Raw genomic sequence first — 14,849 nt, 5'->3', positions numbered from 1 at the left:
TCACGTTCAGTTAAAAACTGAGCATTTGTTGCTGCTTGATACAGAACGTCTCGATACATGAGGCTTATCCCCGAGGACCTGGCGCATGAGTACATTCATGACAGCTCGAGCCTGATATCCATTTAATTGACCGTTAAGTTTGAACATCATCAAAATGCGCATGATGAGGCACAGTATTTACAATATAAAAGACAGATTAAAGCAGAGGGAATAACAATGTAACATAAACATAAAAACATGCATTGGAAATACATCATGATATACATTGAAATACAGAATGAAGGTATCTGCATTAACTCTGAACAACAAATATACTGTGCGCGTATCACATCAAAAGGGATACAAAAACAGAAGTAAATATTTCAACATTTGGACAATCAAGGAAACATAACATTAACTTTACTATCCAACGGTTTGTCCTTCAGATTGTGCCATCGTGCAGAACTTAATGTAATCTGATTTTGAGGGGGAAAATAAACCCACTGCCTGAAACCGAAGCGGCGAGAGTTTGTGTCGTGTTTTTAAGGCTTGCGATTAAACTAACAGTCCCGATTAGATCTGGTGATTGCGGATGCAACAGCGGAAAAGCGTCCTCGCAGCTGTGGCAAATTGAGCATTAAAAATCCAGGGAAGCCAGGCACAGACATTAACTACAGCCGATGACAAACATCTCTGAAATTATTCACGAGGGGAAAAAATAGAGAATCGCTGTGACGTGTGCATCTGCTGAAAATAGAGAACTTTTCTCCGTTTGGGCTTTTTAGTCATAAACAAATATGCGTGAGCAGCGTTGGTGCTTGTTCTATCGACCGCGAGGAGTGGATTTGATCGCTGCATTAATTTACAACATTCCGCCATGAAATGCAAACCATTTTCCCGTGTGAAGGTTGTGCAGTCAGCCTCCGTGATGTTCTGTCAAAGATCCATGTGCAGCAATGTGATTTCACAGGTCAACTGACCCAAGACTGTTTGAAGAGGGAATTCCTGCTCTGTCGATTCAGGGGCAAAGTCACGTCTCCTGATAAGTGCTATCACAAGACTCCAAGAATCTAATGTATATCCAGTCTATTCACCCATATCTCTCTATTTTAACATGCTTGTGTATTTTTTTTAAGCTCATTGTAAATATATTTATTCATCAAGAAACGTATTATGGACTAGGATTTTTGAAATGCTTTGTAACGATCCCTTAATTTAATCAGGGTTTTTTTGTCATGCAAGTATAAGCAGTTCAGGTATCAGCCCATGGGGCAGCCCGGAAGTCTGAAGGTGTCTGGTACAGGACTGTCAAGCTTACAAATAATCTTATATATCCCCTTCTTCCAACAGGGGTCGCTGTCTCTTCCAGTCCAGATGGCTGAGTAAAACTCCCTCAGGGCCACTTCTGACACTTCGATGAACCTTTCAGGGACCTGCAAGCATTCAAAAGGTTTACGTATATCGTCTTCTTTAACACATTCGTGATCAAAGATGTCGAGCAAGCACTCAATATGGCCGGTTAGCTCAGTTGGTTAGAGCGTGGTGCTAATAACGCCAAGGTCGCGGGTTCGATCCCCGTACGGGCCATAGGCTTTTGGACAAGGTTTCATGCATTTATGTGACAAATTGATGTCACTCTTACCCACATAGACATAATTCAATTGCCTGAGCTACAAAATTCAACATAAATAGAGAACGTTTAATTCAGTTGGTCAGAGCCCAGTGCGAATAACGCCAAGGTCATGGATTCAATCAGGCCAGGGTTTTCTCCAAATATCAAGCATAGGCAGCCAAACAATTTAGTTGGGAACACTTTACATGTTCATAACACAAAACTTCAAAGTAAGTGCACACAGTTGGTTCAGGGACCTTGAAAGATTTCTTTCTAAAAGAAAAAGATAACACTAGATTAAACTGACAGTGACATTGTATTCAGTATTTCCCAGGTATGGATTCACCCAGCCTAATATAAAAGGTTAAAACATAAAGGAAAAAGTATTTTTCAATCTTGTCTGAAGGATGATGAGACATTCGCACTGTAAATTTTCATATTCGACATCCATAACCTATAGCTTTTATAACCTCAGAGCCCTTGTATTCATACACAAATGTGCAGCAGTAAAAAGAAACTAATCGGACTCAAGGTCCACTTGTTTTCATCACACACGTAAAAAACATAATACTGAAATATATTCATTATAAATACATACAATACACTGACGCGCTCACCTGGTAGACATTGCTTTTATTGTAGTGCATGTTGAGAATGCGGTAAAGCTCTGTGTCACGACCCACTCGCAGCTGGCTGTCTCTGCCCAGGCAAGGTGCACCTTCCCTGGGTAACACAGACAGACACACTGGCTCGTTAATGGCCATTACATACATATATCTTAAATCCCAATTTTCTACGAAAGGTGATTTTAGTAAATGTACATATTTAATATATTATGAATTAGAGGAGATCTAAAGAATAATAAGAATGGAATCAGACCAACCGAGTGAGCGCCTCACGGACAGCTTGTCGCGCAAATCGCTCCATCTGGATGTAGAAGAACTCTCTGAAGTTGCTGAACCATTTAATCATCTGGGAGGTCACACAGCGGTTAAACTGGACAGCAGAGAGGGGAAAAAAGCAGCAGACGAGGCTTTTTAAATGACGCTGTAAATTCTAACCTGACAAAACACCTGCCGCTAATTTGATACGTTCTCACTGTAATGGAGGACACAGACCTTGACGTCGGGGAAGTACGTCTTGAGAGTGTTGGAGCTTGGGTAGCGGGCGTAGAAGAACATGAGCTTGGCTTTCTTCAGGTGACAGGGAGACAGTCCTTCCTGGGTGTACGCATGAGGCCAGTTAAGGCTTTTCTCCCACGCTGCTGTGTAGATAATCCCTTAGAATGTTTAATGTCAATGCAAACCTAATAGTGGTGGTGCGATGAACACTACAAATGTAACAGTATGCTGATATGTCAGTGGCTCACGGGGTTTCATGGCCGGTTAGCTCAGTTGGCTACAGCCTGGTGCTTATAACGCCAAGGTCACGGGTATGGGCAATGATTTAAAAAAGAAATAAGCTACAGGTCAAACAGGTCTGCTCATTTACTAATTCAATAGGAATCAGTTTTCAAGCTTTAGAAATACACATAATCAAATTTAATGAATTGATTTAATAGGATTTCCCTTTTGAAACATTTTATCTGATTAAATACATAAAAGGATATTCCCCCAGCTGTCAGGTAGAGCTCTCCTCCGTCTAGCCCTCCTCTCATTCCTCCATCTCCTCTCATTCCTCGCTCCCTCTCTTTTCCACTGTGGCGTACAAGGGAGGGGTCCAGCGGCCCGAGCAACGGGAGCGGCGGGAAAGTTGGGTGAGTCGATGGGTGAGACGAGAAGTCGAAAAAGGGTTCGGCACTCAAATAGTCCTTGCGAGACGGGGTCAGGTGTGGCAGCTGAGGGTGGTGAAGGGAACGAGAGAAGAGCTGCTGCATGGAGTAGTGGAGGAGCGGGAGAGGGAGAGGGTGGGGAGGCTGGGGGGGCACGGGGTAGGAAGATGAGGAAGATGAGGAGGAGGAGGACTGGTGGAAGGAGGAAGGGACGTCTTTGGACTGTGAGGTGGGTGGAAGGAGCGACGGATGAGAAAGAGGAGGAGGGCGAGGCAAAGAGGGGTGGTGCAGGGCGAGACTCGGGTGAGTAGGGAAAGGCGGGCCAAGGAGGGGGTGAGCCTTTGACATGTCAGGTGACTTCTGAACAGCCAGTGGTATCGCAAGGTCCAATGCTTCAGCGCGATGTGGTTGGATGTGGTTGACGAGTTTTTGCAGCTGCTTCTCTCCTTCGTCATCCCGGGCTGCTGTCTTTTCTCCCTTACCTCTGGTCTTGTCTTCCCCCCGTCCTCCCATTAGCAGCCCCATCCACACCCCGCTCTCCCTCCCGTCATTGTGCCCAGCTTCAGTCGGCAGGAAAGAGATGGCAGAAGGGGGGGAGGACTCGGCAACGTCCGTCATCTCGGTGTAAAGGCGGAGAACTCGATCGATGACCCGTGCCACGGCGCTGCCCAACTCTAACTTCAACGCTTGAGCAAACTTCTGGCCCCCCTCCTCGCCTTCATCTTCCATCCCATTCCAGTCCTCGGCTTCCATCGTCAAATCTGCTCCGTCCGTCGCACCCTCCAGGTGCAACTGTCCCTCTCGTTCCCTCTCCGTTCTTCCCCCTGTGTCTTTCTGCTTCTCTTCTCTGTGTTTGTGGAAGTTCTCGAAAGGAGAACCAGAAAGAAGGGAGAAGTTTTCCTTTTCCAAGTCTCCACCATCATCTTCCTCAAACATGTCCTCTTCCTCCACCATCCCCTCATCTCCTGCATCTCTGTTGCCACGTTGACTCCTTTCCTCTTCCACCCTGTGCTTCTCTCCAAAAACCTTCCATACTTTCTCCTGCAGCGCCTGCAGCCTTTCTCTGGCCTCCTCCAGCTGCTCTTTCAGCTCCTCCCGCTCTCGCCTCTTCTGCTTCCTCCCTGCCTGGTTCTTCTTGCCTCCCTCCTCTGGCTCTCCATTCCTTACCCTTTTCACTTTCAGGACGTCCTGACTCCACTCACCTAAGAGGACAGTGTCACTATGCCTCTTCTTAACCACCAACAAGCTGTCCTCTCCTTCCATAAGTCCATCCATCTCATGATCTACACGTCCATCCCTCTCTTGCATGTTTTCCTCTAGGTTGACTTCCTCTAGGTGCCTGTGACTTCTCAGGTTTGGGTTGAGTTGCCCTCCAACTCTCCTGGTTGCTCCACCAGGATGTAGGAGGTTGTGGATAAGTGGGAAACCCAGAGGTCTGAAAGCAGGAGGGGGATGACGTGTGCTTGGCTGAAGTTGAACACCTGTGAGGTCTGAGGAGCTGAGAGTAGAAGCAAAGGTGTGAATCTGGCGACCGGAGTCTTCAAAGAGGTCAGAGGGGGAATCCATAACTGCAAAGAGATAAGCATAAGCAGGATGTGTATATATATATATATATACATGCAAAGAATACAAGCTCGTAAATCGCAACCTTTTTGTTCTTCTCCACTGTGAGGAACCATATAGTTCATGAAACTACATTTGACAATAAGAAAATAGAGATGTTGCTGATTTTTTTAAAACAACAAACTATAAAGTAGTGCTACATTAACACAATCCCCGTTTTAACAGTTCAAATAAATCAATAGTACTGTGTATATTTATGCATTTTATAATTAATTCAAGCTCAAAAACACACATCCACACCACCCCCCCAGATTTTAACCTTCTTTCCTTCCCATCTGAAGCCCCATACCCCCTTTCTTTCCTCTCTCATCCTCTTTTCCTCTTCTCCCTCTGTTATCAGTTCAGGCAGCCTGTTAAGCACTGTTTGATCAGAGTGTTTACCGTCAAACACACACACACACACGCACGCACGCACACACACACACACACACAAAAGAGGCTTGAGAGAGGGCTAACAATGGTCAATGGTCCTTGGGGACCGAAATTGAGTGAGTAGCATGCACGAATGTGCATGTGTGTGTCCATATGCAAGCGCCTGTGTGTGTGAACAGTCGTACGTTGCTTTGATAACACCCCTAATCCACTTCAGATGGCTACACTGGCACTCACCAGAAAGAATGACGAATGATAATTACTGGATGGACCAAAAAGGGAAAAAAACAGAAAATGTGAAGACAAATATTTAAATTAAAATTCATCGGCTATGTCACTCACAGACAGACAGACAGACAGACAGACAGACAGATAGATAGATAGGCCTTCTGTTCCACCATAAACAGAATAATCCTACTATAAATAGCTAAATATCAATTATTCAAATGTCCCGGCCTCCCATCTATAATACAGTCCAGATGGCAAACCAGCCAATGCGCTTAATATCAAGGCCAGATTAGCTTAGCAAAGCCAGCAGAAAGCCGCACAAAACAGGAACATGGAGCGATAGAAATGAATGATATTAACCAACAGATTAGACTTAAGAACGGCACTTTTGGACGGATGTCGATATGGTCGCCGACTGGGGGGAGAAATCAGATAAATACGCACAGAATTAAGCGCAGACACAGCTCACTGGAGTCAAATATATCTGGCAATGCTTACTTTTGTAACTATTGACTTTGTGTTACATGTCTACGGATTCATTTGGTAGATTTTTTAGGAGTCAAAAGGCAACATTCTGGTTTGTCAATACACCCAATATTTTTTATACTATTTAAATTTGTATCAAAATTATATATTTGGCGCATAAATTATGAATAAAGTTTAGCAAGTCGTATTGAATAATTAATGGTCGTTTAAGCGTTTGTTTGAAGGCTCGTGGGGGGCGCGTGGCAACATCTACCCGTTCCACCACGCGAGAGAATCGTCCGCCGCGCGACCTGTCAGTTCGCGCGCGCGTGTGTGTGTATGTGTGTGCGCGTGCGTAGGGTCCTGGCACTAATTGGCACGGCGGCGGACTAATGTCGCAGTAGGAAAAAACGAGTAGGAAATAAGCCGTCGGTAAAGCGGAGTTTAACGGAGCTTAATAACGCGTCGGACACGGAAGCTTCTACCGCCGTGGTGCGTTTGCGGTCCCCGAAATCAACTCACTTTCGGACGCGGAACAGTTGTCCAGCGGTGCGGGAGCTCTCCGCTCCAATGGCAGCTCCTGCGCGCTCCGCCTCGTCCTTTAGCTGGCACCGAGCGAGCCTCTGTCAAACAGCTGGTATATTTCCCGTTCCTCTGTCCCTTTTTGTTCCGCTACTCTCTCCGCGTTGCACTCACTCGCCAGCCCCCTCCTCTTATTTTTTCAAAAACTCCCCCCCCCTTACCTCGCCAGTTCATCCATCCCCGGCTGGCATCGTCCTCGGGAGCGGTGTGAAGTGGTGCGGTGGGCGGGAGGGCTGGAGAGCTGGCCACTTGACGGTCCGGTCCCTCCCATGTTGGCATGACCCCCCGCCAGTCCGCGCACATAGGCTGCAGCAGCGATGCTCACTCTTATCAGTTGGGAGGCGATAAGCAACAGTTTGTTGTCAGAGGCGCACCTGAAGGCGAAGTTTTACACTCCTGAAAGCGGATCCGCGTTTATTCTTGGCTGATTATATCCACTTAAAGAGCATTTATTCCAACAAAAACAAGCCCTGAAACATACAAATAAATATTCCCAAAATTCCAGGAAGTGATGGAAAACGCTAGACTTACATGAATTCAGATGATTGTTGCCTGATGATTATCAATGGCCTTTTGAAACACTAATGTGGTTCGGGGGTCTGTTTGTCTATTATTTTGCTTCGTCTCCTATCTTTTTTGTAGCTTTATTGTTTGTTTTTGTCTATCTAATGCATCGTCTGGATAACCTTCCACACGCTCCCCCTCTCATCTTGTCTGTTTTCTGTGCTTCTGAATAAAAATGGTTACGCATGACAGCGAGGTCGCAGTTGTTATGGAAACAAGGCTGGTAACAAAAGCTGGACACAGGGTGAGGATGTGGCGGTGTGTGTGTGTGTGGGGGGGTTGATAGAGAGATGCATGTGAAACAACATAAACATTCAAAGAGGTGGAGAGGCCGGGGGAAGGGGAAGGTGAGCGTGGCGAAAAGGTGTTGAAATGACAGTAAAACAAAAGATAATGCTTCTCCGCCGTGCACGGAGGGCGGGCGAACCGCAATGGCGTGTGCATTCAAAGTGTGAGAGTGAGAGAATGCAATTCATAGATAATACACGGGCCTGCCGCACAAGCTGGAGAATACTAAACAGCACAAATTGTTGTCAGAAAAGCCCACCAAAAAGCCCTAAAATGGTGTGAGAGCACAGGAACGTCATCACTCTCAGGCCTCGAATTATGTTAACCACTTAGACGCACATCAAACACTCTCTCTCTCTCACACACACACACACACACACACACTTTAGAACATGCATGAAGGTGCCAGCCGTATAAATAGGATGTCCCAGAGCGAGAGATATAAAGAGAATGAGTGATAGAGACAGAGGGAAAAGAGATTATACATTCAAAGGGGTGGACCGACAGAGGGGGGAGAAAGCGAGAGCGAGAAGAGCAGATAGGAAAGGATCAATAGATAGCATAAAGTGTATGGTTATTGATTTGGAGAGAGTGATGGGGAGAGGGACAGGGGTGAGGCTGTAACAAAGGGGAGGAATGAAAGCTTTATTCATCTATGTTTTCATGTTAAAAATAGGAAATGTTGATGTCGATCACAAGGAATCTTTTAACACGGGCAACAGAAAAGAGAACAAAATGCTTAATCTGCAGTTTTATTTCTGGAATATGTACATTTTGCTGCTCATAAGCATAAGATATTTATAAAAATATTGATGTGGGTCCCCCTCCATGGGGGCTACAACCGCCGTGTTGCTACAACCACACAGAAAAGACTTGAATGTGGACTTTAGTTTAGATTTTTGTAGGAAGGATAAAGCTATGAGATAAAGCTACAGCATTTTTTAGATATAGGCTCACTGATATACTTGAAAATCCTGTAGGTGTGAGGTTTGTAATCAGCCCTTTAGATTGAATAATTTCCCATCACTCCTGTCAGTGCTGCTGCCTGAGTTTCCCCAAGGTGCTTTAGAATCTCTACGGCCGTTCCCCAAAAATCTACATCTGCATGTGGACGATGACAAGATGAAGTTCTGCCCTTGTTTAAGTTAAGGTACATTCCACGGCTGCTATAGGGAGATAACTCGGGGTGACATATAGGAAAAAAAGAGCACGCATGAGCGAGACACGTAGAAAATATGTGTGTTTCCAAAAGAGAGAAAGAAGCATATTCAAATAGCTCAGGGCAAGGTGAAAGAGAGAAACAAAAGCATAGAGAGTGATAACAAGCTCATGGGGGTGTTGTGTGTGTGTGTGTGTGTGTGTGTGTGTGCGGGTGTGCGTGTGTGTGTTGGCGAGAAAAAAAAGGGAAAAAGAAGATACAGAGGGCGGAAGGGGAGAGGGATACAGGAAGTTGAGAGAATGAAAACAAGAACAGTTAGTATGTGTGTGTGTGTGTGTGTGTGTGTGTGTGTGTGTGTGTGTGTGTGTGGACAGTTGAAGGTGTCAGTGTGTGCTGTTTGGCTTAATGATGACCCACTGGGCATGTAGGTCATAACGGCTTGTATCTCGGAGCCATGAGTGTAAGCCTGCGTGCATCCATTAGCACGAGTGAGCGTAAATAGCAACTCACCAGGCACGCACACGCACACGCACAGGCGTGCACACACGTAAAGTGGATCTCACAGTGTTGCGTTGAAATTGGTTGGTCAAAGGTCAGAGAAGCAGAAGTCCAAAGTGCCGTATTAGCTGTCTTCCATGACATACGTGCACATCTTATGTGTCATATATGGCACAAAACACACATCTCTTTTGATCTTTCACAATCTCTCACTCACACACAGACACACACACACACACACACGAGGACACTATTATGCTCTCAGGCTGGAGTGTTTTGATGGTATAATTGCAGTGACCAGTGAGGAGAAAGACAGAGAGGGAGGGATGGAAAGAGGGATGAGGATGGAGGCATAGAAAGAGGAGAGTGCTGACACTCTCAGCATGCTAATGTTCTAAAGCTCAACCACCCCTCCCTGCCAATTCCATCCCTCCATCCACCTCTTTGTCTCTCCATCTCCCTCTCTATCCCAGAACCTCTTCTGCATTTCACAGGTGCAGCACTAGAAAAGAGGGAGAGACGGGCAGAGCGGCAGAGAGGTGGAGAGATGAGAGGAAGAGAGGGATATATAACAGGATGGAGCTATGCTATCTCTCCCTCTCTTTTTTCCTCTCTTTTCAGCTGTCCTCTTGAAGCGCCCCGCAATGTCCAAAAACAAAGGATGCAAAAAAAAAGAAAAAGATAGCAGGGGGATGAAAATAGAGGAAGAGGGAGGGTCAGTTTTTTCCATCCATTTAACAATGGAGGGATGAGCTGTGCTTATCCTCTAATCATAACCCTCCTTTATTCCTTTCCTCCATCCTCTCTGTTATCTGTCACTCCCTACAACCCCCATTTTTTCATCTGAGGCGGGGTGCCTTTTCCTCATGACAGCCTCCCCTTTTTATATTTGTTGCCCCTCCATCTCTTTGTCCCTCCGTTCCTCACACTCTGTTTGACTCTTCTCTTCACAGATCGTCTCTTTCCGTGCTTCAAACCACCATTTTTGCAGAGATGAACCCAAAAACGGACAAACGGCCTAATCACAAGGGCGTTCACATCGGCGTGGCCTTGGTTTTTTATCATTTAGAACACACTGCACCCGTTTTATAGGGGCTCAAATGTGTTTGAGCGCAATAATGTAAGTGTAAACATCAAAATAACAGTTTAGAATTCGACTGTGAGAGTATTGAGAGTACGCAGATGTGCAACCGCGACAAGCTAACAGCACTACTCAGAGGTGCAGCCGCGCTACTGCAGATTGGTGCATTTAGCGTGAGGGGAACTGCTGAAGTACAAGCGCGTCCCATTAAAAGCGGAGATAAGACACCAAGATTTGGATTAAAAGGATTTTTATTAACAAAATCACCATTTGTGCAAAGTGCAAATTACTTCGGTGTCGAGCAAAAATCAACATTGTACCACGAAGGTCCAGCGTGCTGCTGCATTTACAACTTGTTTAGTGTGATTTGGTTTTTGATGAGCTCAGCAAAAGCCAGTCCATGCACTTCTGGAGTGTGAGTCCTCTTCAGTGTGCTTAAAAACCCGGCTTTCGCATGTCCGTCGTGTGGTAAATCTGCGAGCACACGTGCGCACGTCGCGACCCTGAGCTTCGGCTTCAGTTTCTGCCTGTGTGCAGTCTACAGGAACCCAGTACATGCCTGTCTGGACCTACGGGCCCTGTGTGTGCGTGGGTGAAAGGTGCCTGTTGACTATCATCTCTGCATGTTTCAGGTACTGGTCCGTCCGCCTCATCACAGACTCCCTGCGTGTCGGATCTGGGTCTCCTGGATGGACAGACACACGGGAGGAAGAAAGTGTGGCTCTTGATATCTGAACTGTAAGAAAACTGACACAATGAATTAAAAGCTACAAACATATGAAAACTACATTTTCTGATCAATAATAGATAATCTCGTCCTGTTTCTAATCTGAAAATGACTTCTCAGAATTTTTCTACAATGATCAAAACTTTAGTGGCAGCGGTGGGATTCGAACCCACGCCCCCGAAGAGACTGGAGCCTTAATCCAGCGCCTTAGACCGCTCGGCCACGCTACCCTGGGGCCCTGAATGACTGGTAACCTCAGCAACAACATAACAACAGACACAGTTGCCATGAACTGAGAGCTCACGCTCGGCAGTTCAGAGGGCAGTTACCTGCATGAGGGCAGTTACCTGCACGAGGACCATTAGTCGCCAGTGTGTTTACGTGTGAGTGGCTTATCAGTAAGTAGGGCAGAATAAAGATGGCAAACGTTCTTTGCTCAGGTTCGCTGCACAGACGAAACACGATTCAACACATAAATCAGTGCACCCTGCACGCGACCACTCACCCTGCACTCCGGTGATCAGTATATCCACCGCCGCCCTGTAACTACGGATGGCAGCGCTAAATTCTCCCTCCTTCTCCCTCTGCATGGCGGCCTTCAGCTCAGCGGCGGCTTGCTTCAAGTACTCAGCAGCTTCTCCCTCCACAGTCGTTGACAGCAGCGAGTTCAGTTCTTTGTGGTCACCGGCGGAATTGGATCGATCTAAAGGGTGTGGGAAATTAATATGGAAGTCTCTCTGTTTTTGTCCTTTCTTGTTTCCCTTCACCTTGTTTGTAGCAGGGGTCAAAGACAGCCAGGTCGTTATCAGACAACGCAGGCGCTCCTTCCTCCTCTGGAGACGCCGATGGTTCCTCTGCCACAGAGTCAAACAGGAACTCAAAGTCTTCCTGGGACTGTAGTGATTGGTGGTTGTTGGCAGGTGGTGGGTGAGGAGATACAGCTAGATGTGGACACACAACAGAAGCTTAAAAAAGGAGGGAATTAATTCAGTAGAAAGAAGCTTCTACCCTCATGTGCACCTGCGTCATCCGGCTCTGTATCACTAAGATCCTGTTTTGGGTCTTCCAAAGGCGAGCCACCCATCTCGCTGTAAGCCTCAACCGCCACTTCTGGTTCCCCCACCTCCAGGCCCATGCTGACCCCTAAGTCTTGAGGTAAAGTCGGGGCCTCTCTCCCCTCCTCCTCCTCTACAGGTTCACAGTCTGAGGGCCTCCTCTTAGGGAGTGGAATGAGAGGGGGAGGAAGAGCTTCATCAGAGGACAACGTGGGATCCAAAGGCCTCGTGACCTCCCCACTCTGAGAGGAAGGAGAGAGAAAGGAGAAATGCAAAGAGGTCTCATGGTGAAGGAGGTAAAGAAGAACTAATGTGTGAGTTTCGCACTCTAAAGAACTCTTTGAGCTGTGGGCTGTTGTATAGCGCAGGTATGGTGGTTGAAAACTGAAGCATGGCCTCTGTCGCCTTTCTCCTCTCTTCGATCACAGTCTCGTCAAACCTCCCTGAAACGCACAACATGAAAACCTCTGAGCGCTCAGTCGACACACAAACGCTGAAATGGTCGCCGAGACGTGAAATGTTGGACGACGTCTTTCAACGCACACTACAAAAAGGCTTGGCAACGTCATCCGCTGAGCATCATGTGACCACAAAAGAGGTTTGTTTTTTTAATACCAAAGAGTTGTGCCCGAGGAAAAGGTGGAAACTCCTCCTGCCTCCTGAATAGATTCCTGTGCGTGTAGGCCAACTCTCCATGAAGCTTCCGTAACTCGGAGAACCGCCTCCACACAACCACCTCTTTCACGTCTTCTGGGTGACTCTTGGATACAAACTAAGCCGACACAGAGAAGGGGGAAATAAATAAATCTATGCATGAATAAATCTTGTTCACGGGGTATTAGTGTGGTCATGAGGGTTCCACATCACAAGTCCAGGCTGCTTCACCGAGCACCAAGGAAAGACATAAAAGACCCCTGTTTGTGCCATTCTCTGCGGTCCACACAGCCAGTTCTTTGTTTTATTACAGTGCGGTGCGTTCTAAACACATTATAAACAATACTTAGGACTAAATAAAGCAACGGTTAGAGTTCAGGATAAAAGCAAGGTAAATGAGTTGAGCATGGGGAAACATGGCATTATATTGGCATTAAAGACAAAGAGTGGAAACCAACCCTTGCTGTCACTTTGTACTCGGTGTGCCCCTTTTCGTGCGTTCGTGGGTCTGAAACGGTGAAGAACCGGTGATATTCATCTTTTGGCTTCCGCGACATGTTTGTGCTTTAATAACAGAAGTTAAACGGTGTCTTGAGCGGTTGAAAGCGGAGCTGTCAGAGAATTGTTTCGTCTGTTGTGGCTCTGGTGTCGCCAGCCCTCCCTCGACTCCGCTTATTTCCGGGTTTGTCACGTGCCAGAACACGTGATGGCGTTGTGTCGTTAGACTTTTTTTTAAGATAACGTCAACACCGCTGGAATGCTCCAGGGGGCGCTCAACAACCACCCGAACAACGTCTTTTTTCTCGCATGTTAGTCGTGTGTAAATTTTATTTTTTTACGACCAACTATACAAATGCATTTTTTTTAAAAAAAATCAATAAGGATTTCTATGAATTGCGAAAAACTCAAAACACAATGCTTCTGAAATAATAGTCTAAAATAAGAAAAGCACACAATGCAACAAAGAAAGCACAAACAAAAACACAGGTTCCAGCTGTGCAGACCCATTATGCAATTATCCCACACCTCTTCCTTCACAACGTCCTATTCACGGCTCCTCTTTTGACGCATTTCCCAACTAAGATACTCTTCTTTCATTCATAAAAATGCTGCATCGGATATTGGGATCATCAAGAGGTGTTTTCTGAAGTACTAAAATATGTGAAAGGAGTGTGGGTTTATATTTAACAGGCTGCGGGTCAAAGGGTAGGGTTTCAGAGGTAATTACCTGTAAAACACAAATCAGGCAAATGGTTTGTTGAACACAACCTGTCTGACAAGCAGGAAGTTGCCCCAGTCAAACGGCTCTGTTCATCTTTGTGTAAATTACACAGGTAGCACACAGGGTTGTCTGATCACACAGCAGAAACCATCTGCAGCCAGACTTCTTGATCTGCAACAATAAAGCACTTTAAATTCCACTCACAGCAAGTGGGGGGTGCTCTTATATAAGACTGTGAACCATTGTTTCATCTGGCAGAAAGAAACCCGGGGGGATACAAGAACATAGAGAGAGGAAAAGGAAATTCATTAAAGTCTCCCTATATTTGTCCTCAAAATACAAATAAAAACATCAAATTTAGTCATAAATTGGGTGGTTTTTGCCATAGCAGTGAAGTTGGGGGGGTGGTTACTGGTGAATGTGCTACTGTGCAGGACTAATTTGTAGCTGTATTCATGTGTTAGAGGGGATGCCTTCTTTTGGTGAATGGGAGGAAAACTGGGACACATTCTCAGCTATAGGGAGTAAAAGGACCAGTTGTCAGGCCAGGAAAGGATGCATTTTGGTTTTGTTGTCTTACGAACACATGAAAGAAATGGGCCGGAGAGCAAAAAAGCATGTTTTAGGAATTGCATATTGTTTAGAATGACTTGAAAGTGGCGTTTCCCAGAGGTATCGTGGTTCAGCGCGAGCGGCCTGACAACAATGGGATGAAAGTCTGAGACCCCAACCAGACTGGATCAAACTGGTCCGTGTTTTTTTCTTTTTTCTTTCCTTGTTTCTAAAGCTCACACGGCCTTGCAAAATAAACTCTAGTAGAGGGATCAGACAAGTATTTATAGTGAGGCCCTGTATGGGTGAGAGTGCAAGAGAGAGGGAGATGAAAATTCCTCTGAAAGAACCCCATTATCACTTCTTCTTACTCGACAACTGGCAAAATGTCATGTCAGACTCCTCTAATCTCGAACT

General features: G+C 45.9%; 2 protein-coding genes, 2 long non-coding RNA genes and 2 other non-coding genes across 9 annotated transcripts; 3 read left to right on the top strand and 3 right to left on the bottom strand.

The window, feature by feature from the left end:
• Positions 1-105: 105 nt before the first annotated feature.
• prox3 (prospero homeobox 3) lies at positions 106-7,308 on the bottom strand. 3 transcript variants are annotated; one of them, XM_057026796.1, is made up of 7 exons: positions 7,164-7,308; positions 6,794-7,006; positions 3,201-4,930; positions 2,710-2,823; positions 2,475-2,587; positions 2,209-2,314; positions 106-1,412 (listed from the first exon to the last, which is right to left on the bottom strand). In XM_057026796.1, exons 2-7 carry the CDS (start codon positions 6,933-6,935, stop codon positions 1,239-1,241), a joined length of 2,379 nt encoding a protein of 792 aa, XP_056882776.1. In that variant the 5' UTR covers positions 6,936-7,006; positions 7,164-7,308; the 3' UTR covers positions 106-1,238. The 3 variants fall into 3 exon arrangements, with proteins under 3 accessions (XP_056882776.1, XP_056882777.1, XP_056882778.1); XM_057026797.1 differs by lacking the exon at positions 7,164-7,308 and having other exon boundaries at positions 2,710-2,817; positions 6,794-7,093; XM_057026798.1 differs by lacking the exon at positions 7,164-7,308 and having other exon boundaries at positions 6,573-6,842.
• Positions 1,493-1,566, top strand: trnai-aau (transfer RNA isoleucine (anticodon AAU)). The gene has a single exon. It is a non-coding gene; the product is annotated as a tRNA-Ile (tRNA).
• Positions 7,309-10,455: 3,147 nt separating the features above from the next.
• On the bottom strand, positions 10,456-13,360 carry snx15 (sorting nexin 15). Of its 2 annotated transcripts, none has more exons than XM_057026811.1 (7): positions 13,117-13,360; positions 12,620-12,776; positions 12,332-12,447; positions 11,970-12,246; positions 11,717-11,890; positions 11,455-11,652; positions 10,456-10,969 (listed from the first exon to the last, which is right to left on the bottom strand). In XM_057026811.1, exons 1-7 carry the CDS (start codon positions 13,213-13,215, stop codon positions 10,875-10,877), a joined length of 1,116 nt encoding a protein of 371 aa, XP_056882791.1. In that variant the 5' UTR covers positions 13,216-13,360; the 3' UTR covers positions 10,456-10,874. The 2 variants fall into 2 exon arrangements, with proteins under 2 accessions (XP_056882791.1, XP_056882790.1); XM_057026810.1 differs by having other exon boundaries at positions 10,456-10,907; positions 13,117-13,359.
• On the top strand, positions 10,828-11,940 carry LOC130522424 (uncharacterized). The gene is made up of 2 exons (XR_008949620.1): positions 10,828-10,960; positions 11,098-11,940. It is a non-coding gene; the product is annotated as an uncharacterized LOC130522424 (long non-coding RNA).
• trnal-aag (transfer RNA leucine (anticodon AAG)) lies at positions 11,098-11,179 on the bottom strand. Its single transcript has one exon. It is a non-coding gene; the product is annotated as a tRNA-Leu (tRNA).
• LOC130522423 (uncharacterized) lies at positions 12,145-12,831 on the top strand. The gene is made up of 2 exons (XR_008949619.1): positions 12,145-12,318; positions 12,433-12,831. It is a non-coding gene; the product is annotated as an uncharacterized LOC130522423 (long non-coding RNA).
• Positions 13,361-14,849: the final 1,489 nt, after the last annotated feature.

The sequence above is a fragment of the Takifugu flavidus genome, chromosome 3 (assembly GCF_003711565.1).
Source record: "Takifugu flavidus isolate HTHZ2018 chromosome 3, ASM371156v2, whole genome shotgun sequence".
NCBI lineage: Eukaryota > Metazoa > Chordata > Actinopteri > Tetraodontiformes > Tetraodontidae > Takifugu > Takifugu flavidus.
The sequence above is the reverse complement of the archived record's forward strand: the minus strand, read 5'-3'. Positions and strand labels throughout refer to the sequence as shown.